General features: G+C 38.1%; 1 protein-coding gene across 2 annotated transcripts in view; it reads right to left on the reverse strand.

The window, feature by feature from the left end:
* The window catches only part of LOC137286653 (dystrophin-like), a 386,558-nt gene extending 364,542 nt beyond the window's left edge, over positions 1-22,016 (reverse strand). The window contains exons 1-2 of one of the 2 annotated variants that reach the window (XM_067818622.1): positions 21,874-22,016; positions 6,677-6,842 (exon numbers count right to left, since the gene is read on the reverse strand). In XM_067818622.1, the coding sequence (XP_067674723.1) occupies positions 6,677-6,767 (91 nt within the window). In that variant the 5' untranslated portion in view covers positions 6,768-6,842; positions 21,874-22,016. Of the gene's footprint in view, positions 1-6,676; positions 6,843-21,873 lie in introns of those variants that run through there. The other variant, XM_067818621.1, reaches the window with a different exon arrangement.
* Positions 22,017-25,384: the final 3,368 nt, after the last annotated feature.

A 25,384-nucleotide genomic window follows, 5' to 3' on the forward strand; every position in this document is an offset into this window, starting at 1 on the left:
CATTGTCTCCAAAGTGTTTCAGCTTGATCATGCCTCATCTTATTCTTTCAGCAGTTTCACATCAGTTTCACATCCCATTGTGAACAAGATAACAAACGTGACATCAGTGTTAATAAAATCCATAGTTCGTTAAAAAAAAAAATCCAGTGTAGACACCAATAAACAGTTCATAAACACTTTCAATGTATGTTGCTGCAACAAAGGCATCTAAATGCATTGATGTCTGCTTTTAGCAACCTGTATATGACACTTCTGACAAATTCATAGCTGAAAATCTGTGAAAGTGAGTGAGTGAGTGAGTTTAGTATCGGTAATACTCCGCCACTAGCAATATTCAGTTGGCTGCACATATTGTACACATTTGGGGAACTGAACCAAGGTCTTCGGCATGACGAATCAAACCACTAGGCTACCCCTCAAGATAACAGTGACTACTCAATCAACATATTATCGGATATTCCTTTGACTGAAGTATTCAGCAACTCAGAATTCCTCTCTTGCAGTGCTACAACATCCATACTACTCGATTCAATCACAGAATCTAACCTTTCCAGAACAAAAGTTTAGATGGAATAATTATTCCTGACATAAAAAAATGGCAAATGAGAACCACTGATTGCTCCATATCCATGACACTTTCAGGTTGATGTATGTAAAGTTGTTAGGCATGGTCTAGGGACTCCTACAGCTGCCAACACCAATAAGTTCTTGTAATAAGGTTCACCTTTGAGTGAATGACGACAAATGTACAATTGTAGGGCATTGATCATAAGACGACAATTAAAGAAATAAGTTTTGTACTGCATGCAACTTGCCTACCATTAGTCTTTTGAGTATATAAAGTAAACTTCCTTGATGCTAGAGTAATACATACACATAATTGCAGCATCCTGAAGAAGAGACAGCACATACACATTAACACATGTCCATGGATGGTGACAGGTATTCATAAACACAATCTGCAAACGTGAGAATTCAAGGGGATTCCCCTGGTTTTCAAAGAGGCACTCCCTGTTAATCTGGACACCTAGTACATTGGGTGAATAATGGTGCTGACAAGAAGACCACAAGTGGAATTCTGCACACATACACACTCCCTCACTTATAAACACTATGTTCATATCACAAACTATGTCTACCGTACTAATCATCCATTGTTCTGCCATTATTCACTGTGTCAATACCACCGACACAGTTGAGTGTGGCGTAAAACTAAACTCTATGTCAGTGACTGGTGTACTGTGTAAGGACTGACAGACTGATATGTGATCTAGAAGGAATATGAGGTTGTGCACTGTTGCATTTTAATGGATTGCTTATCAAATATATTAACTGCACCCATACATGGCCCTACCAATTCAAAGTTGTACACACCAAAGAAGAGTCCCAGCCTTAATGTTGTATACACCTATATGGGACCCCAACCTAAAGTGTTGTACACACCTATATGGGGCCCCAACCTAAAGTGTTGTACACACCTATATGGGGCCCCAACCTAAAGTGTTGTACACACCTATATGGGGCCCCAACCTAAAGTGTTGTACACACCTACATGGGGCCCCAACCTAAAGTGTTGTACACACCTACATGGGGCCCCAACCTAAAGTGTTGTACACACCTATATGGGGCCCCAACCTAAAGTGTAGTACACACCTATATGGGCCCCTAACCTCAATGTTGTTTACACCCATACAGGGACTCATCCTCCATGCTGATCATTTCAAGAAGTTCCCCCAAATCAGGAAATCTGTAAGATCCATCAAACTATTCTTACACTAAGCCAACTGAATGATGAAACCAAACCTCATCGCCTGCGAAACCTGTCAAGTATTTCATCCCATGCATAAAATGCCTGATGCCAAACCGCTGGTTTTGTCAAATTTCTTCGTTTTTGCTACTTTGTGAATGTAGTAATGATTACTGTAATATCAATAGAGTGTTCAGCCAACTTGCACTTTCAACACTTCATTTGACAACGTAGGCATTATTCATTCATCTCAACTGAGGGAATGGAGACGACAAATTCTTGTTTTATTTAACTGACACACAGGTGAGGTGAGGTGACAAGGGCTTTGATGTTACAATATATGTTTTATTTGGCTTTACACTTTCTTTGGTAAAGTACAGAGTCTACTACTTTTGTTGGGTTGAGTCCCATTCGGGATTCTAAATCACATCCTCAGAGTCAGGCATCTACTTGCTTTTATCAATACTCGAGCAATATCACTGTGGGGGACACCAAAAATGGCCTTCACACATTGTATCCATGAGGGCAGTTGAACCAAGTCTAGGAGGTGACAGGCAAGTTCTTTAACTACTAGGCTACCTCATGGCCTCTATGGCTGCAAGAGGCAGACAAAGGTTTGCAGAATATGCCATCATCAGTGATGACACAGCACCTTGTCGTCATGGACAGAGAATGTCCTCAGATTGGCATTAAGGGATTCTATGAATGCATTCCTCATACACAGACTTAACAGGACTGGTCAGCTGAACATAATACCATCTGAACTCAATGGTGATTTAATCTTACCACCTGTGCTCATGCTGTCAACTACTGCTGGTCTAGCCCACACAAGGACTTTCATAATACACCAAAGAAACAGATAGTATGGAAATAGCACTAAACCTACTTTGTGAAACAAGGACCACCTCCCATGCCATTTCCAACAAAACAACAGTTTCTCAATACAATCCCATTTATCTTATTTTCACTCACCTAAGTATATGGCTATATGGCGCCATACAGTCGTTGACTTTTAACTTCAATTAGAAAGAGTTGTAAAACTGAAGTTCAGTCCTCAAAATAAACTTGCAGCATTCGTCAAAACTCATAAAATTGAACAAATTACAAACACATGCTCCTTATTCTGCAATTATTTACAAAGAAAATTAGGCGCAAGGGTGCAGTTGGAATCTGGGTAAGTGGCAATGGGGTGGATTCTTTACAAATTCAAGTTTTATACCTCAATTTTTCAACCATAACATGCAGCTAGTCTGTGTTTATGAGACAATTTTTGTGTTATACTCAACTCAAATGTAATGATCTTTATTTAACACTTTGTTCAAAAAGTAGACACTCTACTGGATAGCGTCAAACTGAGTGACACATATCTTCTTCTAAAATCAAATAGTCCAAGAAATGGACAAAAAGCTTTCAGGCAATATGCATCCCTAGCAAATTATATTCCTACCATTCAAACCACAAAGTGTTTGATTACGAAAACAAATTTTGCATGCAGATAATATTGTCAAACATACTGTCTAAGTCTCGAAGTGACACGAACTTTTACTTCAGACACCATAACATTGACTTCATTAGGCTCTCAAGGAAAATACATCCTCAATGCCTTCAAAATGTAAAACAATGTTAATCAAGATTTCTTGCGATTGCATAGTTTTTCCAATGTCAGAGCCGCATGTACTCATTGCCACCAACAGTTGGACAGTGTATACATTCATCAGTCAGTTCTTGTCAGAAATTCCTTAAACTGCCCACCCATGTGTTAGAGAGAAGTCACTACGAGTATGGCTGATGTATTTATAACTAGGGTATATCCTAATCGTCACAGAGTAAACTGAAGCTAGTAATTGCTCCTACTTGTGTAGTTTCTAAGATAGTAGTATACTGACATAGATAGTCAGTGCTTTACTGCCCCAATAACCATCCATAGAATCTGTAGACCGCACCAGTGGGTAGTCGCTATCGCAAACCAAGAACAGGTTTGTCGTGAATAAAGGAGCTATTTAGGAAGAGAGAGGGAATTCTGGAAGACATTACTAAATAATTTAAAGAATCTCTACACAAATACAGGAAATTAGGACAAACTGGCAGAAATGACCATAAAACACATATAGCTCCTACACAATTAAAGTTTCACTCATAGTAATTGCTGTATTCTGATTAACTGAACTGGTCAACTTTCATCGCACTCATTTACTAATGAATGTAAAAATAGAGTCAAAGTGCTGCAGTATTTCACAGTATCCCCTTTATATAGACAGAATTCACTGTCTGTTAACCTAGGACATTCATATATATTGAATGGATCAGGTGGTCAGGCAGCCTTGCAGACACATGTCATTGTATCCCAGTTGCAAAGAGTGATGCTCATGCTGTTCATCACTGGATTGTCTGGTCCAGACGGTCGCCTTTTAGCTGGAATATTGCTGTGGCGTACAACTAAACTCACTCATATATATTCAGAATCATGCAAAGCAACTTTTGAAGCCCGAAGTCAGGAAGGGATTAATCAACATTGTGCAGGACCTGAAGGCTTGCATGCGTATTTGGTCTTTGCTCCTCTGGATTACAAAAACGGCATGTGTTTGGGTTCTTTTCCTAAGCAGCACTTCACAGCTGTGTCTATCCATTCTGAGGACAACAAATGCTTGAATTTGGTAGGGTTACATATCATCTCCTTTACAAGAGCTGCCAACTTCCTCACATATTTGTTCAGGTTCATTAGAGTCTGACTGTTAATGTTCTTCTCGCCACTAAATGTGACTGACAGTTCATGTGAACTTTGTTTTGATGGTACTCTCTGTTGCCTTTGTGGGCATGTGTACAGAGTGTGGAACAAAGTTTTTAACTTTGTCTTGATAAGTATCAACAGGCATGTGTCTTAAATTTCATTCCTGAATCAACAGCTGAAACTGTATGAAGTAAAATTTCAGCATGCATTAAGTTCAAAAATCATAGAGTCAAGGCTCTGTAAACCTAAAAGACACTGACCACTTCACTGTTTTAATTATTGTGCGTGGAACTTTCCATTGGTATCTGATACGGTTTTATGTTGGCATTCTGTCTTGAATATGAATAAGTCAAAGTCCATCAATTATCACATAAATGTCTGTGACAAGACTAATCCTGGACTACACCAGAGCACTATACCACACAAGAGATATTCACTGAGGAGGTGTTACAGTTAGTAGTTATTCACCAAGGCAAATTCTGCCTTCTGTGACATTATCTTATTATATCCTCCAGTTGCTATAGCATCAGCTGTATCACCACATCTCTGGACAAGGTATCAGCTTATTGCTGTAAACCCTACAATCAGCTGATGACCCAGGGCAGAAATGGACTCTTTAATTGAGGTGGCGACAGGTTGGCAGGGACCGTGGGTGTGTTGAAGAGGTGGTGATTAAGTCTCTATGTGCAGAGTCAGTTGGGAACAGGGATTAATGATGTGTAAAGTAGATCATGCCTTCAATTCAGTACTGCTGAGCCCCAGATGTGCACATCACGCTTGTATGTGGTAATGTATATCAGTATAAAAGTGATCATATCACGAGAGTCAATGAGCACTCGAACTGTAAAACACAACACCAACACGAACCAACACGATCAGTTTCATTGCTGATGCGACTAAATTTTCGACAGGAAATGTTCATGATTAGGGTTAAGCAAGCTAGTTGCTCTGGACGCAATCTGGAGATTGCTTGAATTATTTTGAATGCAGACCTAAGATATTTGGCTACATCGGAAGGTGGGTTGGAAAGTGGATCAGAAGGTGGGTTGGAATGTAGGTGGATTGGAACATAGGTGGGTGGATGGGTGAGCAAGTGAGTGGGGTTTCAGGACACTTGCAGTAACATTCCAGGAATACCGTGGCGAGAAACTATCTTATCCCACCAGGTACCCATTTACTGCTGTGTTATTAGAGTCATATTTCAAACAGTACAAACAAATAAGATGTGCTGCAGTGTGGGGCAGGAAGTTCAGGAAACTTAACGATCTGCCAAACACGGTCCACCTGTACTGTTACGTCACTCTTTATACAATTTTTAAAAAACATGGTAGGTCCAGAACCCGACTGTTGAATCTACATCGAAAAGAATTCTGGGTTCACAAAGTCTAGAACTAAACCATATCTATTTTCTGTGAGTGATAGCAACAGAAGAAGATTCTCAGGAAACAGGAGACTAGTTTCTCAGGAAACTATTCCATGCTGTCCTCAACTAGGTGTTGTAGTACATGGCTCCCTGTGCAGGTTGTGACACAGAGATGATACACCTCATCAACTCTCACCTTGTTCCACTAATAAGATCCTGGCAATCAGCCTCATATGTATCATCACTATCAATGACGTGTCTGTATCATCTGACAGTGCTAACCCTTCACAAACCAGCTCTCTTTCACACCATTATTCTACAGGTGATACTAGTGATTTATAAACAAAAACTGCATGTTCCGTGCACATATTAACCTTTATGTCACCATGAGACTTGTTTTCGAAAGAAAACTGTGCATTGAAATAAACTTGGCAAACAACTATTTACTCATGAAATTGTCAAATAATGATACTGTTTATGCATTCTTTCCCTTATTAGCTAAACTTGAGATGTTTAATAATGTTGTTGTCATCAAACATTGCAAGCATTCCCTGCATTCAAGAAATTCCGGCTCATCATACGGAAATGCTTCGTGAACTTACAGGGAAGCTTGCCCCAAAATCTTTTCTCTTTGTTAATTGCCATATTTGGTAACACTAAAACAGTAAACAACAACTTTTATAACCATTGTAGATTTAGCACCTGTTAAACACTGCATGGGAAACACTGAATATGTTCTCAGCGAGGAAATGCAATACCTCATATTTGGGCAATGATATTTCTGAACTGACACAAGGATGTTCTTTATTTGTTGGCCATGTGAAGATGGAAGTCCTACCTGCTGCCTCTCTGATCTTCTGCATGAAGCCAGCAACTTCCTCCTCCCCATCCTCAGGGCTGCTGGAGGCGCTGCCACGACCTGCATCCATGACGGTATCCCACAATGCTCCACACTATCCACTAACACTGCGACGAGGTATCCATTACACTGTCACTGTGGTTACCTAAATACATGTATGCCATCTTTAATCATAAGGAAATGTTGGAAAATGATGAAGTAAGTCAGTTATTATTTAGCATCACATCGGCAATATTTCAGCCAAACTGTGCTGAGAACAATTTAATTTCTATTTCTAATAAAATCACTAAATTTAGAACTTAAAAACCTGTTACTAAAGGACAGTAAATAGCCTAGACTATCACAGACATAAATTATAAACTAGTCAAATTTAATCACTATGGATAGTACAAAATAAAGGGGCAAAAGATCACCAACAACTGAAGGTAGATCACTATACTTGAGTTCATGGAGACAGAAAATCATAAAGGTAACAGTGAAGATTTGATTACACACTGCACATTAATAAGTTATCGACTACCTTGCATGTGATGTTAATGACAATCTGAGATGTACTTAATATACAAATCTACCCGTGAGTGAGTGAGTGAGTTTTATTCTGCAATATTACAGTAATATCACAGAACGGGACACCAGAAATGGGTTTCCCATGTTAAACACTAGGCAACTAACATTACTTCAACTTCAGATGGCAAAGCTTAGGCTAACGGTGATTAACTCACAGAAGGAGTCATGGAATTATACTTTGTGTTGTGGCCATATTGTTATTTATTACCCCAGTTGAAGATACTGCAGAGTCATATCTTTACAGCAATATTGCACTAGTGTAATACTGCTTGATGTATGATGTCAAAATGGTTCAAAGTTGTGACGTCACAATGATAATGTTGCTGTCGGAGTGTTACTAGACCTTGCTTGACTCGCGGAAAGCTGAGAGTCTGTAGGCAATTTCACCACAGTTTCTGACAATTTCTGTTGGCGAGTAATAAAAAGAATACTAAACTCGTTTCTGTGATATACCACTTTTCGCAAAGTCGTCAAAGATTTAGTATCAAACAAGTGAAAGTGAGTTTGATACCAAATCATTAACTCGTGTAATAAAATAGGTATTACATGGAAGGTCGTTTAGTTTCCTCTATATATCTGTAACTTGTAAAGCATAAACATTGGGCCACACACACCTGCATGAATCTATGTATGTTTACCATAGTACTGTCAAAGGTCACATGCACTGACTGTATAGGTTAGTGGAGGTATGGGTTAGACTGATCTTCAGAAAGCCATACTTATCGTGATGCTCAATAACATGGATATATTTCACTACAAACTTGTTCTTGATGAAACAAAACATATAGCACATTCTATACTGAACATCATTGAAAACGCACCACCTGTAAATTTTGAAATAAGGCAATAGAATCTTTTGGAAATGGAAAATTAATGGTGGGAATTTTGATAATAACACACTAGATCGTAAATAACGCTCTACAGTAAAAAATGGATCGTTCGAACACATCATCGAACACATCACATGAAAACAACAAAATTCATGCACATCACACACGAAGGGCACAAATTGCATGCAGAAAGCATGCTGTTCAGTGGTATAAATGACCTTCGGCACAAAACCGTTCTCATTTTCGCAGTACTTTCGTAAGTAAAGTTTTTTCGCCATGCCAAGATTGTCACCAGAGGAACGAGAACAGGCCTTGGGTATGTTGCAGGTCGGCGCTTCAAGCAGAAACATTGCACGACGATTTGGGTGTCATCATTCGACCATTCTGAGGCTTGCTAACAGATACCAACAAACAGGAACCAGCACGGACCGGCAACGCCCAGGTCAGGCACGTGTTACCACCCCTCGTCAAGATCGAGACATTGTACGGCGCCATATTCGGGATCGAACCTTGCCCGCTGCCAGAACCGCCAACGCTGTCCAGGGTCAACGTGGTTTGATCAGCGCTTCCACCGTCCGACGCCGTCTCCGTGCGGCAGGGTTACGTTGTCGACGCCCTTACGTTGGACCCATCCTGACTGACAGGCATCGCCGTGAACGCCGACAATGGGCTGAACAGCATCGTGTGTGGTTGTTACGACGTTGGCATGGTGTGGTGTTCTCCGACGAGTCGCATTTTCACTTGCGAAATGCTGACGGGGGTCTACGGGTATGGCGTCGACGGGGTGAACGTTATCATCAGGATTGTGTTGTGCAAACCGATCGGTGGGGTGGAGGCAGCATTATGGTGTGGGGAGGGATAAGTTATCACCACAGAACCGCTCTGATTGTTTGTCGTGGCAGAGTGAATGCCGTTTACTACCGTGACAACATTCTTCAGAACAACGTCGTTCCCTTCTTTCACCAGCATCAAGATCTGCACACATTTCAACATGACAATGCACGAGCCCACACTGCACGTGTTTCGATACAGTATCTGGCTAACAACAACATTCCTCTACTTCATTGGCCTGCATTGTCACCAGATTTGTCACCCATCGAACACTTGTGGGATTACATCGGCCAACGCCTCGCACGTCGTCCGCAGATCAACAACCTTGGGGAACTCGACAATGCCTTGCAGCAAGAGTGGAATGCAGTGCCTCAGGACTTTATTCAGAGACTTATCCGTTCAATGAGGAGACGTTGCACAGCTTGTGTTGCTGCTAACGGGGGTCATACACGCTACTGACTTTCCATTTTGACCCCATCTTTATTTCATTGTCAGCTGCATTAAATCTTCACTGTTTTGCTTGATAGTTTTTTGCTTCTTTTCTTTATCAAACATTGGTCTACACAAATATGTAAAATTTACATAGATTGCTCACTTCTGCTCTTAGAAATCCACAATTTTAGGGGTGGTGCGTTTTCAATGATGTTCAGTATATAATGTACTGTAAAGCAGAGGCCACATACAGATTGATATCACCATATACAATACAACAAAATGCCTACCAGTTTTTCACAATAAAAATGAAATTTCTCATTTTTTCTTGACATTTCAGTTTTTTTGTTCTGCACCTTTCTGTTTGTTGTAACTTTCATTTAAAGAACATTTTTATTCTGAGGAATTGCAACTATGTTTCATGAAATCCTTTATGTACAAGTGGCATGGGATGCATCCTCTCAAGAGTCTAGGAATAAAATAACTATTACCTCAAATGCACTACATACTTCAAAACATTACATCTTGAATTTGAAAAGCACACTAAACATTCCTTTGAAGTTACCTTCAGCTTAACATCATAATAAACCAAACTAAGGTATCTGAGTGAAAAATCTGAGGTTTCTAAATGAACACCAATAGCAATTTGATTTCTTTCTAATTAATCCCTTGGATCTTGCCCAACTAATTCTATGAAAAATAAATAGACATTCAACAACAAATAGCTTTACACAACATTGATAAACATGCTTCCATTCTTCATGAGTTGCACAAAGATGAGAAAGTATATTACAGGTACTTTCTCAGAGAACAAGATGTCAGATGTCAAATGAGTGACATAAAGAACTAGATGTTTTCTTCTGAGCATCACTTTCAATTACACCGCACAGCTTTGCAAAGTCACTGTCATGGCAGCAAAAATCAGTCAAATCTCTTGGCAAGGAGCATAATGCAACCAACCCATCCTATTATTCAGTTCTCGAGTTATCATTCTCATCGGTTACACCTCAGTTGCTTCCCATTGAGATTTGGTATCAGTTATGACAGTATGAAAACCTCTTCACAATGCCCTCATATGAAAATACCTATCAATTTTCATGACAATGAACACACGACATACCATGATATATAAAAGGGTTAGTATGTATGACTGGCGTTATCTCTGTAATCAGAGCATGCCTTGGTACTACAGTATATATCCTACAAAGAGGTGCATGCTGGGAGATATTCCTTATCACCCATTAAAACAATGGCTGCACAATGACTCTTTGTCATCATCTCTAGCATCTGGGACCGTCACTTGTGATTTTGCAGATATAAATACTCTGATAATACAAGCAAGAATGACAGGTGAAGATGTGAAGATTCTTTTCACACATCGTTTTCATTCAACTATCTTTCAGAAATTCAGTGTGACATCCTTTTATTCAGCGCTGCCCAAACAGGACTTGAAGCATGTATGTGGTATCGATGTGTTTACAATTTGTTCACACATTCTAACATCACTGAATTTGAATTCATGACAGGACCGAAATGGGTTTAACCTTTCTATAATTTGTGACAATATGAACAAATTTCCTTCAGTCAAAACAAAAATATGTTTCAACTGACAAAACCCACAGTGTCAACAGTTCACTTTCAAATGATGGAAAAAAGTCCTTGTCCTTGTAACAAGCCTCTCATATAACCCGAGGCATGATAACCTCTTCAGAAAATGTAGGGGAACCTGAACTTTTAATCTGGTTAGGAAGTGTAAGCACTGAAACACTTTTCAAGATAAATATCTGATGAATGTGCCACCATTTCTCTATATCACCACTCCCAAACACAACGCGTGGGATGCAAGTCCAGAACACTGTCAGCCCATACATGAGCATTGGGTGTAATTCTTGACTCTGACATTTTTCAAGGTCAAGAAATCACTGCAGACCATTAATTTTAACAATTATCTAGCATCACACAGTTGTTAGTGTTTACTTCTAGCTGATTTTTTTTATGTTTGAAACTGAAAACTGTACATATGCAAATGTCACATCACACACAAATCATCTTTCAAGAGTGATTACTGTATTAGACTATGGTCATAACAACATTCATTGCACTCTCAAACATTCATTTTCATCATATCAACATTGGTTGACTCTGATAATCGTAAATTAAAAATGAAGTTCTACTTTTTTAGAAGAGCATACAATATACATGCAATACATCACAATACACAGGTAATGTATCATTACTGCCCCAATCTAGATATGTACTCTGCCAACACTGACAGACTTATATATGTGAGACTGTAAACGCATATCCCTGGAAGCTGCACACCAGCCCTCTATACTGCTGAAACGGACACTAACATATGACTGTTTACAACAGCACCAAGGACAACTGAAGAAAAACAGACACTCACCAAACAGTTCCCAGCAATCCCAGGAATAAAAAACACATTAATCACAAAAATTAACCTTTCTAAAAATATGTCTGAGAGAGATTTCAGCTGGACACTGACCACACAGCTCAGTGTCCCAGTATACAAACTAGTTCCTCCCTATGCTGTAGCTGAATGCCGACCAGTATGTCCACTATCACATAACAAGGATAGACCACCTGACCACCAGTTTGACCACAACGGCCAATTAGCCAGCCTGACTGAGAGTCTAATCTAACAAGTGACACCCCCCTCATCAAAGGTTTAAGTCCTAAGCATCGTTTTATAGTCAACAGTAACCTTAAAAGCTTATTTGCAGAAACCTCTGTGCATACCTGTGAAATACCTGTGTTACCTGTACTATTGGTAGACAGTCAGGTGTATCGTGTATTCAGGCAGGTGTATCAGGTGGGAGGCTAATGCCTGCATGATCATGCAGCCACTTGGGACCAGCTATGGGACAGACTTACACACCTCAAATACTCTCTCTTGTATAAAGTCCATTTAGGATGGGACACAGTGAGTTCAGATAGTGTTTCTTGTAAAGTGTAGACTGTATGTATTGTAATACCATAAGCAAGTTTGTGGTAAGAAATACATTCAAAATGCAGCCTTTCACTTGATGATATTCTTCAGTAGAGCTCTAACATTCCCATTTGTGATAGATTTCTGTACGTTTGCCCTGATATAACATAATTAAATACTTCGGAAACAAGTGGAGTGGTGACACCTTGGAATCCCCATGTTCAAAACATGGGTCATTTGTTGTACCCCGCAAAATTAGACAAAACTCTGATAGACAGGCAATATTTAATAGTAAGTGAAAGGTGAGTGAGGACACACACGTATGCCTCCTGGGCTTGCTGCATCAAAAGTGACCCAGATGAACAGCAAGTGTCTGGATTATTCTAATTGGCGTCCAGGCCACACCACACATTCGTAAGTGTATGACAAACTATAGATTTACAACAAGTCTTAACATTGCAAACACTATATGGATCCAGAACCCTTTAACATGTTAATGATATTCCTCAAACGGGAAATAATTGACAAGTGAAACGTTAATTGGACACAGGACATACAGCAGACGGATGGCATATTGGTGGTAGGGTCTTAATCATAAAAGTGACATTCCTCACAAATGCCCAGGTTACTTTATTCATTGCATTTAAGTCACATAGTGTTAGAACAGATCTTGATTTTGGGCTTCCATTTTGAATTTTTCAGAAAGTGGGCCCCAAAAATCAGGCACATACCTAAAAATATGTTGTATCATAATATTCCTGGGAGTTTCATGCTTTTGTCCAGCATGTAATGGTCAACTTCAGAATCACACCTGAGCCACTGCACCATCACTAACATTCATGGACACTGTGCTAAAGCATTGTGCTGTGTTATCTAAATATCTGTTACCTCACTTGTTGAATGGATCGCTGTCACCTATAATGATCTCTGTACTTGTCAGGGCTACATTTCACAGTGTGATCCCAGCGCTAAGATGACCATATTCTTACACACTCTCACTACCAGGAATTCCCATATTAAGGCTCACGTGAAATTTAGCCCATGGGGTAAAATATGAAATTTCTTTAAATATTTAAGCCCATGGGCTTGAATCTGGATTTAAGTGACGTCTCTTTCCAAATGCAGAGACTTTGATGCTCTAAATACTGTCTGTAGAAACTAGTCATTGTCTTAGATGTGAGTTGAATGTGTTTTGCATTACACTATCAACTTTATCATTCATATTCACATTTACTTACTGGAGCAAACATTTTCATAATGTTCAATTTTGAATTTATAGACCATTTTCCTGATTCAAGAGTTTTTAAAAATTTTCATTTGTTTCATTTTTTAAGCCAGAGGCTTCACTGGAGACTGAACCAATCAAACTACTGTCTGAAAGCATGAGCATAGGGTGTGTATACTGCCTGTATTGTTCGAAAGGTTTCATTTCGAGAATGTTTATTTATAATCATGAAGAGGGCAGGAATTGTAATGTACTTAATTTGGCACCAGAACCATCATAAGCTTTCGTTCAGAAAACAAATAATCAACTTTCATGAAGAGGCTGGGGTTCCTATGTTATAACTGCTTGTGGTGCTTTGTCCACCTGTTGCAGTGTAAGGGAGACAACTCTTACCTACCTACCTGGATGCTCATGTACATGACATTTGCAGATATTGAGAAAATCCAGTACCACTCACACCGCTTATCTGTAGCAAGCTTAGTATTTCTACGTTTGGTAATTTATACCTGCTTGAGTGTACTAACTGACAATCATGAGTGATCCACCCAATCACTGTTGTTCATACCTGCCACAAGCATATTCTCTCAAACCCATGAAGATCCAGGTTACAACATTGGCCTTCAGTAACCCATGTTTGTGATAAGAGGCGATTAACAGGATCAGGAGGTCAGGCTCACTGACTTGATTGACACGTCATTAGTTCCCAGTTGCACCCATCAGTGCTCATGCTGTTGATCACTGGATTGTCTGAACCAGATTTGTTCTGTTTGATTGGCATTTTAGAAGCTGAATAATAATCAAAATATGATACTTTATAGAAAACAATTTCTTTATACATGTTGTTTTACTTAATCCCCAGTACACATATATATGTCACATCTAGACTTTATCATTTTATTCTTGCTTGATAACAGCATAAGAAGCTATACAGAAAAATCGCCTCACAATAAATAAACAAATTGTTATCCATAAAGTATTATATTTCATTTAATTAGGAACCAAACTTGATTATTTATAAACTGCTACCATATAGCTGGAATATTGCTGAGTGTGGTGTAAAACTAAACTCACTCACAAACTCACTCACCCACTCACTATTCAAGCCTTGAAATGGGCAGTTTTTTATAATGGCTAAATACATAATATACTCATACTCTGACATATTTAAGTCACATTTATTTAAGCATGTCAACAAAATTCCAACATTATGTTGGAAAAGAAATTCCAATGATGGCTGATGAAGCTGTGGTACACATCACAATAAAACCCGCAATAGCATTATGTTGAACCAAAGTGGAATGTTAGTAGTCATTAATACTTTAGACATATATAATATGTATAGTGTAATGAAGCAGTTTCAACAGCTATACATTGTACCTGAACATTTAGAAAGAGACAGTAGTGTGCTATATTTAAACTTCCACAGATTTTGAATGAATGATCTGGACAGTGCAAGACAGAGTATACTTCAGAATCATCATTCTTAGGAAGCACTGTAAAATTTCTAGCATCATTTTCTTACCTATATAAGGAAACTTAACTATTGCCTCTCAGTTTCGTTTCACATTTCCAGAAGTCACAAGAAAAAAGAGGATTGTGTGATGATCGTAATATCCTGCTTAGTTTAAATTTGGAGTACTGTATATGATCATAGATGACAAAAATTTTGAGAACTCCAAAAAGCAGTTTCCATAAGGGGGTGAGCATATCTTTAGGTTACAATTTTGTCAAACATTTATTTCCTGTGGTAAGAACAGGATGTTGTATCATTTCTCCTGAACTAACTAGAATATACTTTGCCAGTGAAAACGTCAAATTTACCATTTAACATCACTTGACAAAATGACTACCTTTTCAGTTCTAATTTGTGTTTGCTTGGAATTGTATCTTATGCAAGGACTGACTGAGTTTGGTTTTATTTTGCAATATTCCGGCAACATCACAGCTGGGGACACAAGATATGGGCTTCACACATTGTACCCAAGTGAGGATTTGAACCCAGGTCTTTGTCATGACGATAAAAGGCTTTAATCATTAGGCTACCCTACCACCCTTATATGCAAGGATTACAATTACCAGAGTATTCATTTTTGCATGTTTTGAGTATATTTCACCAGTTCCAATGACTCCCAGTTATCTCCATGACTCCAAATAACATCAGCTATACCACAAAGAATGAAAAGCTTGGCGTTAGAAAACATAAATGAAGGTATATCTGACAACACAGAACAACCTTAATGTTTTACTCTGAATTTTCATGTCTTGATGGAGTACACAACAATGATTGAAACAATACTGCATTTATAAACAATATTCAAAGTTTAACATGGCATGACTTGGCATGTTTCCTAAACCATGAAAACTAGTTTTATGAAAGGATGGCAACAGGAAAATCAGTTTTCAGCTGAAAACTTATCATCGAATGGGGGTTGAGGTGATTCACAAAACTGCCAGAAATCCATGGGTCTGTGGAAAATTTGCAGTCTGAAAATAATCAAGTCTGGATCTGACATTCCAGTGATCAACAGCATGAACATTCATCTGTCAACAAGTCAACAACAATGACCACCCAATGTGTTGCCTCTTATGACAGACAAAGGTTACTGAACATCATTTTTGAGCAGGATTTTCATGGGTAGAACTTAACATTGAGATACCATTTACAACCAGTACTGGTTACAGTAATACCATGGAAACAAATGTTCACTAAAATAATGTATTAATATATAAAGTCTTCTTTCACTTCAATCCTGTATATACTATGAATATCAATGACAGCTCTGCCGCAAAGCAGCATCAAAACTATTTCAACAAATATAATAAACAATTTGAATTATGTACTCCATCTTTGTTCCTTAACAAATGCAAAATCAGAACTTGATTAAAACTTCAAACAGCACAACATGCAGTTCAAGAATATGAAAATACAATTCTTTAACTGGAAAGACATTCTAAATTCATCAAGATGACTCACTAAATGTCCTTGATAAATATCCCAGGCAGCAGTCTTACCCAACATCATTTGATACTCCTCATCCAAGGATCACAAAAAACAAGTCTACAATAAAACATTTCATATCACATGCATATTCATGAAACATCCAGCATCTAATCTGCCTCTAAATGCACAATGCTTTGAAAAAAATGTTACATCCAAACATATGTCGAAATACATTTGCACAGAAATAAAATGCTAACTTTGCTATTAGCTTCAGAAGAAACTTACTGTCAAAATCCCACCATATTCCAGAATAATGTCAAACCTTGCCTCGACAAGCTTAAAGGACATCCCAACCCACATGTCATCCAGCAAGACGAGACAGTTTCACTTTGCAATAAACCTTTCATCTCCCAGGCCAAGAATCTTTGGTGAGGCAAAATGGGGGAGCGGCTGTGCTGCTTGAGGGGGAGGGGCTGCAACATAGCTGGGAGGGACCGGCTGGGTGATGAGGGGGTTCTGGACCAGCCTGAGTAACAGGGACGGGGTCTGGTTTGAAGAGCCTAACAGTAGTTTACATCAGATAACGGGACTGAACTTTACAGCTTGCTAGAAATAGTTGAAACAAATGAGGGCTGACAGGGGGATGCCACTTGAAACAGGAACACTTAAACCTTTAAAATATCTTGGGAAACAAGCTCCAATGGCCTGTAAAGTAAGGCACTGCGTGCTAGATTGTTAAATATACATTTTACCTACATTTTTAAGTCTCAATACTGGTCCAAATACAGAAAGATTCAAAGGAATGTCAGTAAAGTCAAAATGGATGACCTATAACAAGGAGATGGTAAAACATCAATTTTGTATGTCTGATTATGAAGGCATTTCAAAATCAGATGTAGTCGGAGAGCTATTATTTGTCTTGTATAAAACTGAAATCAGTTCATCCAGAATATCAAGATGATTCCACAAGTACATTTGTGTAGTAAATAACTCGTCCCACAATAAATTAGCTAAATAGTAAACCATTAAACCTGAGCAAAAGGTTTAACGCTTTTATCACAAATGTTTATGACTTTAGTTTCATTTTATTCAGTCATTTGCAAACATAAACATGATTATTGACACTAAAGAGGTGTAGATCATCCCATTTTCACTGAAAATGACTATTCTGAATTAAAAGAATGGCATGGTGGGGCAAATAGACATACTCCTTACTGTTGTACTGAGTACACTGCTGAAAGTTTGGTCCGAATGAACTGTGCTGATCTCATCTTCCATACAAGATACATGGTATTAGATAATGTATTACGCAAAAGTTCCATGTAGAAACAGTAACAATATTCTATTAACTACATAAACAAGATATATAATAAGTCAGACTAGCAACACATACACCTGTACAAATGTGCATAATCCAGAGATTTGCTAGATTTGTTTGAAGTTGTATAAATATCAAAGCAGAATATTTCTGTATGTGTAAGGCATTGAAAGTAACTAATCTGAGAGGTAAGGGGATTAAATCAGGAGTGTCTTACATCAGGAGTGTTGTTCATCTTCAAGGACTGAGCATTGATCACAGAGACAGTCCTCCAAAGGTCTACGTGGTCTTGTTCTTCCAATTTTTTCCCACACAATTTTTAGTTTGTAATCACAGACTTGCAGTGTTCTTAATGAGGTTAAAGCTTAATGTCTCATTTGAATGTTCTGTATGTTCTATTTTTTTTCCATGAATGTATGTATTTGATTTATTGTGAACAGATGAGTGGAACTTGTCTTTAAATACAAAGGGAAAAAATATATTGTTAGAAATTCAGATCTTTGCCATTGAGAAACTATTAACAATAGTGATGCAACTTAATTGTGAATGGATTCAGTATCCCTTTCTCATCACATTGCTGGTACAAAAAGTATTTATCAAGGGCAGGGAATGGCAGACCATGTCTCCTGTACTATATTTATTGCCAATTACTATCAAAGATGTCTTAAACCAACTGCATCAACAATATATTTGTCAGAATGGGTTCAACAAACAATCTGATGAAGATCTGGTTTAGAGTTGGTATTCAGCAATGTTCATCATGAAAGGCAGCAAACAGAATGGGTGGTCAGGCTCTGTGACTTGGTTGACATATGATAATGTATTCCAATCACATATAGCAAGCTCATGATGTCACTGGATTGTCTGGTCCAGCCTAAGTTATTTACTGACAGCCATTATGTAGTTATAATATTGTTGATTGTAGCTTTAAATAAGAACGTAACAAAACTTTAACTTGTTAATTATGTAAGATTCATACAAGGTAAGTACATATTGATATATAGTGTGCACCAATGAGTGAGTGAGTGAAATTGGTTTTGCGCCGCTTTTAGCAATATTCCAGCGATATCACGGTGGGGGACACCAGAAAATGGGCCTCACACATTGTACCCATGTGGGGAATCGAATCCGGGTCTTTGGCGTGACGAGCGAACACTTTAACCAATAGGCTACCCCACCGCCCCACTGTGCACCAATGAATGTAAGTATGTTGCAGTATATAATGATAATGTATTGTATATTTCAGAATAACAGAAAACCAACATCACAGCTTCCAACATCACAGCTTTTCAAACAACTCTCTCAATACAAAACTGACCTAAAGCCTTTAACATACCAGAATATCTGAAAACCAACATTTTGGCTTTAAAAAAACACATTTCTAATATAACACTGATCTTATGCCTTTAAAATATGAACTATAGCAGAATATCTGAAAACCAACATTTCAGCTTCCGAAAAAGAAAAACCATTCTCAATACGACACTGATTTTAAGCCTTCAAAATACGAACAAAATATCCTGTGTAAGTGAAAACTGTAACAATCAAAACAGACCCATATGGCTGCAGACACAATGTGCAGGCAGACTGAATTACTCAAGGATGTAAACTGATTCCTTCCAGTACAAAAAATAACACCAAAAGCTGCAGCTAAACATCGTGGCATGCATTAGCTCTATCATGTCTGAAGATCGGGTTGCATGGGCTTAATTACAAAGCATTACATGCAGTGAGTAAAAACATTGGGCACAAACAGTGTTTCCAGCCATTGAGATATCATAATCATAATAATGTTTTATCAATATTGCACCACCAAAATGTCTGTTCCCAATCAATATGTATACCATTAATACAGTTTCTTCAGGTACACGTATTTCAAAAGGGCCAAAAACATGGCAGTTCAAACTCACCCTGCACCAAGACACTTTAGAATAATGAGTTTTATTAACTGTGTTGTATTATTATGGGTTTAATTAATTGTGTTTTTTGGTAGGATAATGTTGCACTCGGTAATATTTCAGGTATGGAACAGGTATTGATATGCAATGTATAATGAAGCTCTCACCAAACAAACCTGATTGACATCGCAAGTATATGCTAAGGTATGAGAGTTTCAGCCACCTTAGGCAGGGCTTACATTACGTCCATTTTTTCTTGCGTTGCATTGTGCGTTACGTTAAAAAAACGCAAGTCAGTAATTTTATCATTTATAACTTACACTATGTCTCTATTTTGGGTGTGTTGCATTGCGCTGCTTTGAAACTAGGTCTTACAGTATTTTTGACGCAACGCAACTTGAAACGCAGAGGGAATTCCCTTGATGACGACATTTTAACAAGGTATTTTGTCCAGTCAAAGTAAACTTATCCTCAGTACTCTTTGTTACACTCCACTGCTGAGTCTAGCAAAACCTTATGGAAGGTCATGTCAGGTAACCTTTGAGACTGACCAATCAGAACACAGTTTACCAAATCGTGAAAGTGCACATTCGCACATACCTTTTGAACTTTTTATCTCGAAAAGGTTCGTACCCAAACGATTCCGTATGCTATTTAGCGTACGCTCGCTTCCGGGTGATGCACATGGCGTACGTACAACCATGACAACTTTGAGTAAACAGTCGCTGAAAATAGTGGTGTTGGCAATATTTAAGGATGTTAACTTGCAGAAATATTAGCTAATGGTAACCATGTCAACATAAGCCCCAAAGCGTATTTACTGCAGGTCAAATAACTGTGTTATATGAGGATTTTTGTTTCTGGAGAGATCTGAGTCAGTGATTTGAATATTTTGAAAGTCCCTCTGATTCCTAAATAGTAGTCGTTGTCTGATTGGTTAAATCTATTTAACCCTCTTGCGTTTGATTGGCCAGCCATTTGTCGCTCAAAGGTTACCTGACGCAACCTTCTACTAGGTTTTGTTAGACTCAGTGGCGGAGTGTAATGAAATACATACAGTAAGTTTACTTAGACTGGTATTTTGTCAACACTTGAGTACTTCCAGTGAGGTGTTTTTGTAATTTCTTGAATGAAACAAGCCAATGTAACATGTAATCCTCTAATTGGATGACTTATCACTCCAGAATGCTTTATCTGTTTGTATATGACTTAAACTATTTCATAAATATTAAGTAATATACCATATAATAATATCTACATAAAACTGCTGTGGTTGTGATTAATTCCTCCTCTTCTTCGAATTCCTCCTCTTCCTCCAACACCATACTCATCACAGCTATGGCCGCCATCTTTACTTATAACGCATGTTCAAAACGCATATTAACGCATATAGCGTAAGAGCAAAAACGCAACGCAAAACACATGCGTTATAAAAACGGACGTAATGTAAGCCCTGCCTTAGCGGCAAGATCGCTTTGTACAATGACACCCTGGAACATTGCTAAACACTAGGGTCATGATGACATGCATCAGTCAATGTCCTATATTCGACAACGAACTCTTCGATCTTCAAACTGAACCATAATCCTGGTTTGCAACTTATAAATTGACCAGTGCATGTTTTACATGAGTGGTCAGTTCATATTTACTTTAACATCACTTCCCCAATATTTCAGCCACATTGTGACAATGGCTGACATGAAAGTCAAAATCCTGGATGCATAGCTAGACTTCCATTAATAACCAAATTGGCCCAAAATGGAAAATTGTTAAATTTTTATACAGCATTACAGGAAATATTAAACATTATTTGTCTATTTTTAAAAATGTTTTATGGTATTAAAAGCTATCACAAGCACCTGCATGGTGCCAGGATTTGACACCAACTGAAATCACTTCTCCCTGAAGATACACGTTTGAAACATGTAGAAGATCCGTGTTCTGTTATTATTTCGGAAACTACTTCTTACGTATATCATTGATGTCATTAAAAGATTCATCCCAAATACCAATACATGTCAGCGCAGCAACTGTCACAGACGTTCAGCATCAAGCTGAGCGACGGCGAAACCCACGTGGATTTGTTTACATATTCTTCACAACGATGACGTAACCGTATAAAAACGACCACGTTAACAACATCCGCGACACGACAACATATCTCACTTGATATTCATTTCTCACCTCAATATCGATAGGATGCATTGCCCACTTTCAAAATATACATGCACTTGTAGCTCGAGGCTTTGTGGATGTCAATTTGCATGTAAATAGCACCCTTTGTCCATGTCAATGTACACAAAACCCTTTGATGTCTGGCGCGTATTGTCACGTGATAGGACACGAGATATTTCGCGAAAAGACGTGTCTTTGAGTTCCATGCCATATGTAAGGCAACATATTGGTAGAGGTAATGCCGTACGTCATCATACAAACTGATATTACATTGTGTTTATTTTGTTATGTCAGAAGCAGTACACATATATCATGTGTATTTAAATGCTTGTTGTGATTCTTCCAAAGGCGGTTCTACTATCGACTATCACTACACATATGATCCAAATTCCTTGAAGCAATGAAATAGACCACGTTTTACAAACACTCTGATTCCAGTCGTAGCCAGAACTCAATTGGTGCATATGTCTGAAACCTTATTGAGTGTCCACGCTGCTTACAAAGAATCTATTTACAGACGCTTAGGCGTCGTTTATTACATGATTAGTTACCTAGAGACTAGTCTCCCTTGAAACCTAAAATCCGGAACATTCGGATTTTTTCGTCAGTTTCAGAAGCGCTAAATGATGTTGTAAGTGAATGGAACTGAAAATATTGTCACTGTCTTTTCTGTTATTACTGGCAAGTGTCAAATCTACAGAAGATAATTCACGCATATGTTTAAAATGGCTATTATAATTTAATATTTCATAGATTGTAATTGTAAACAGACCTGTCACCACGAGAGAGCTATAAAATATGATTATAATATTTGCTGGGTTTTATTTCATGAATATAGTTAATTCTAAAAGGTTTTCTGACGCATATAAACATTATTTCATTTTACAACTATGATTCGATTTGAATGTACAAAAAAAACCCAAAACATTTCTTTAAAAGAAAACCCCCAACAACATGGATAGCTGTGATAGTTTTAATCAATTAAAATTAGTGAAGGTGGGATCCATAAATGGTGGGGAATGGGTCCATATACATGTATGTGTATGTGTGCGTGCTCGCATGTGTTATCAAAATTTGTGCATAATTCATGTTGGCAAAAGTTGTGCCTTTTGTTTTCTTGTATTACTTTTAAATGTTATTGATTGTGTTCATTGTATTTTGAATATGGGTGCACCTAGATCAATCACTAACTCTCCACAACCATATCACCAGTGTATTACGTAATTGCTTCCTTGAGATGCGCCGACTCGCTTTCATTAGACCATATCTCACTGAAGATGCAGCAACCAGTCTTGTAAGTTGCTTTATCACTTCAAGGTTGGACTACTGCAATTCAGTTTTCTTTGGTCTCCCTCTTGATGAGATCGCTCGACTCAAACGAATACAGCACAGTGCAGCTCGTCTCGTGATGAAGAAAAGGAAGCATGATCATGTAACTCCCATGCTGCAGCATCTGCATTGGCTGCCTATCGCATTTCGATGCAAATACAGGATTGCAACACTTGTGTTTCGCCATTTTGATGGTTCACTACCGCCATATCTGTCCAGAGAACTTTCTACATACAAAGCTCCACGAACTCTCCATTCTTCCAGTGAGAAACTGTTAAAAGTCCCAAAATACAACTTAAAGTCAGCAGGACAGCGCTCTTTCAAATACAGTGCGCCCTCAGTCTGGAATGCTCTTCCAAATGAACTGCGCAATTCCCCTTCTTTAAGTTCATTCAAGACTGGTTTAAAAACATCCTATTCAAACAGGCTTTCCCTTAATGTGTACTTTTCCATCCAATTTTTGTGAGAGAAATACACAAAGAGTCCTTACGGAGATTAGCGCTGTATAAATGCTATCCATTATTATTATTATTAATATACAAAGCATAGATTATGCAAAAATAACGACGTTTCATTTTCCAGATTTTACCTTTTGATAAACAAAAGTCATGAAACTGCGTCACTACGGTGATGTAACGTCATTTATAAAGAAAAAAATAACAAAACAAAGATAACGTTCATTTGCACATGTAAAGTAAAATGTGGCACAAAAGTCAAAATGAGAACATTACACTATACTTACTTGAAGCTCTACTACCTAACACAATTGCGCTACAAATTCACAAATAAATCAATTTTAATTAAATAAGGAAAATCATATTGTTATGGCATGGACGCTGGAACTGATTGTTACGGCAGTGACACAACAATGGTAGTGACATTTTTAATAATAGCCAGTTATGTGTGTTTTCTTTAAAGGATAATTTAATGAAATTAGTCAGTCACCTATTCCAAAAATATGGAAAAAGGCAAAAGATTTCCCTGTCATGTAAAATACACGTGAAGACTTCATGTTACGGCAGTGACATTGTGACAGTATATTATGTCACTACCGCAACGACCCAAACAAGGCCGTTTTCTCCTCTGTCACAGCCGTTACACCACCCTGTCCTCGCAGTAACAAAAAAATCATCCTTGCATGCTTATTGTTTTCATTCATTTGATGCGAGACATTGATGCAAAAAGAAGATTCCAAAACATCTGAAATCTTTGAATTGAAAATGTAGATACCAACAACATTAAACCAGAAAAATGTCACTACCGTCACAAAATCTGTCCTTACCGTAACAAAACCCATGATAACGACGGTGACCATAACGGTGGTGACAGTCACTAACAATATCAGTATTAAAACAAATAAAATTCAAATGATTTCCCCTATTATCTAAGATACTTGGCATCGTTTGACGTCACAAAAATGGTTTCAGCGGTACCCACCGTAATGGTCAGGACATGCAAAAAAATCCCAGATATCATGTTGTACACACGTTGTTTTCAGAAATTCAGAAAAAAAATATTTTTATTGTGTCAGTGTTTGACAGTCATGTCTCCTCACTGCCATTATTTGCAAACAAGAAGTAGAATCAGAAGACAGTACAAGGAGCAATCATTGTTGCATTTTTTTATGATGTTACGGTAGTGACATGAAACCTTGTGACAGAGTTTGGCCCATTTTGATAAATTGGTTTTACATTCCAAAAAGGCCAAACCACGCCAAGCATGTCTCTGTAACATAATTAACTATGATGTGATAAAAACCTTTTTTTCGTAAAACATATCAAGTACACAAATGACCAAGCGCGAAATTCAACCAAGTGGAAGCGTTCGTTAAATCACAGTGTGGTTCCCTGGGTCTGTTACGCCTGCGCTACGCTCCGACACAGCGTTAAATCATGACATTTGGCATAAACGTTCCTCTTTGCAAAACAGTTATTTTTTTCTCGAATATTAAGACAATAGTTTTTGATTTTAGATTTTCCATATTCGATTACCACATTTCAGTTTAGGATCAAATGTCAGGTTTCTAGTTTTGCTGAGCACCTTATTTTCAAAACACCCCTAAACCCAACACACTAACATTCCATGTTTGTCAACGGAATTGTATTAGTAGACAAGTGATATTTGATCAGGACCAGACGTTGCATTTCCATGACCTAGGTTTCAGCTATCGTTTAGCACCGAGATGTAACAA

Source organism: Haliotis asinina, chromosome 6 (assembly GCF_037392515.1).
Source record: "Haliotis asinina isolate JCU_RB_2024 chromosome 6, JCU_Hal_asi_v2, whole genome shotgun sequence".
Lineage (NCBI taxonomy): Eukaryota > Metazoa > Mollusca > Gastropoda > Lepetellida > Haliotidae > Haliotis > Haliotis asinina.